The 1,234-nt window shown below is 46.3% G+C and overlaps 1 protein-coding gene across 1 annotated transcript in view; it reads right to left on the reverse strand.

Annotated features, from left to right (window-relative positions):
- Positions 1-30: 30 nt before the first annotated feature.
- Positions 31-1,234, reverse strand: part of LOC101854574 — a gene marked incomplete at its 5' end in the record, with an annotated part of 11,883 nt that continues 10,679 nt past the window's right edge. The window contains 1 exon segment of the mRNA XM_005098679.3: positions 31-433. Coding sequence (XP_005098736.1) covers positions 114-433 — 320 coding nt within the window. The 3' untranslated portion in view covers positions 31-113.

The raw sequence follows: 1,234 nt of genomic DNA on the forward strand, positions 1-1,234 counted from the left end.
CCTCGACCCACCCCCTCCCCCATCCGCTTTCACACAACCCCATTTTCTGTCCCTTCCCGCTTACATCTCCTAGGCCCTATACGTTCTTATACATGTACTACCGTCTCAAGGCCCTATGCCGCAGCATGTATGACGAACTTATCGTGCAGCCTCTCCGCTACATTTCTCTTCCTCATGTCCTTCAAGGTCTGGATCAACTCCACCACGTTCCCGCGCCGGTGGAATGAAAGCCACTTGGTCAGACTCTGCAGCGCCTGTTCGTCTGCCGTGACGTCACGACGGGAGCAGAGGTAGTCCAGGGTATCGACGTCATGCTGACGTTTTGCAGCGTCACGCGGCGGGTCAAAGGGCAGGTGGAGATACAGTTTTTTCCAGTCCTTGCCGATAGAAGGAGCAGCCAGTTTGCAGGCGTCAGTCAAAGTCTGCAACCCATCTGTATGATGATAGATTTTATCATTAGCATGCAGTGAATCCTAAACATTGCGCTCTATCAGAGCTTACAATAACTGATATATTTGCGAAGAAAAATATTCTGAAACCTTGCAAAACTATAGTGTTTTAATCATTTATGTATTTATGAGACATTTTGTTTAAATTTAGAGAAAGTTGCCACGAAATCCCAGATGTGTAACAACCCCATTCTGAATCCTATGCTCTGCAATCCATAGAAACAGATAGAGACAATCTCAGGCAAAGAGAGATATAGAGACAGTGATTGGGACAGAGAAAAACAGGCAGAAACAGAAACAGAAGCAGACAGAGAGAGAGACAGATAGAAACAGAGGCAGATGCAGAAACCGAGTACGATGCAGAAACAGAGACAGTCAGAAATAGAAACAGAGACAGTGACAGAGACAGGCAGAGGCAGAAACCTAGACAGTGGCAGAGACAGGCAGAGGCAGAAACACAGGCAGGCAGAAACAGAACGAGAGACAAAGGCAGATGCAGAGATGGAGACAAAGACAGGGACAGAGAGAGAGACAGAAATAGGAACAGAGACAGAAGGAGAAACTGAGACAAAAGCAGCAACACAGGCAGGCAGAGATAGACAGAGACAGAGACAAATAGAAATAGATACAAAAACCTAGACAGAGAGAGACAGAGGCAAAAAACAGAGACAGAATCAGGGACAGAGACAGACAAAAACAGAAACACAGGAAGGCAGAGACAGTAAAGGAGACAGAGACAAAAACAGAGACAGAAACAGAGAGACAGAAACAGAGAGACAGAAACA

Source organism: Aplysia californica, unplaced genomic scaffold (assembly GCF_000002075.1).
Source record: "Aplysia californica isolate F4 #8 unplaced genomic scaffold, AplCal3.0 scaffold00190, whole genome shotgun sequence".
Lineage (NCBI taxonomy): Eukaryota > Metazoa > Mollusca > Gastropoda > Aplysiida > Aplysiidae > Aplysia > Aplysia californica.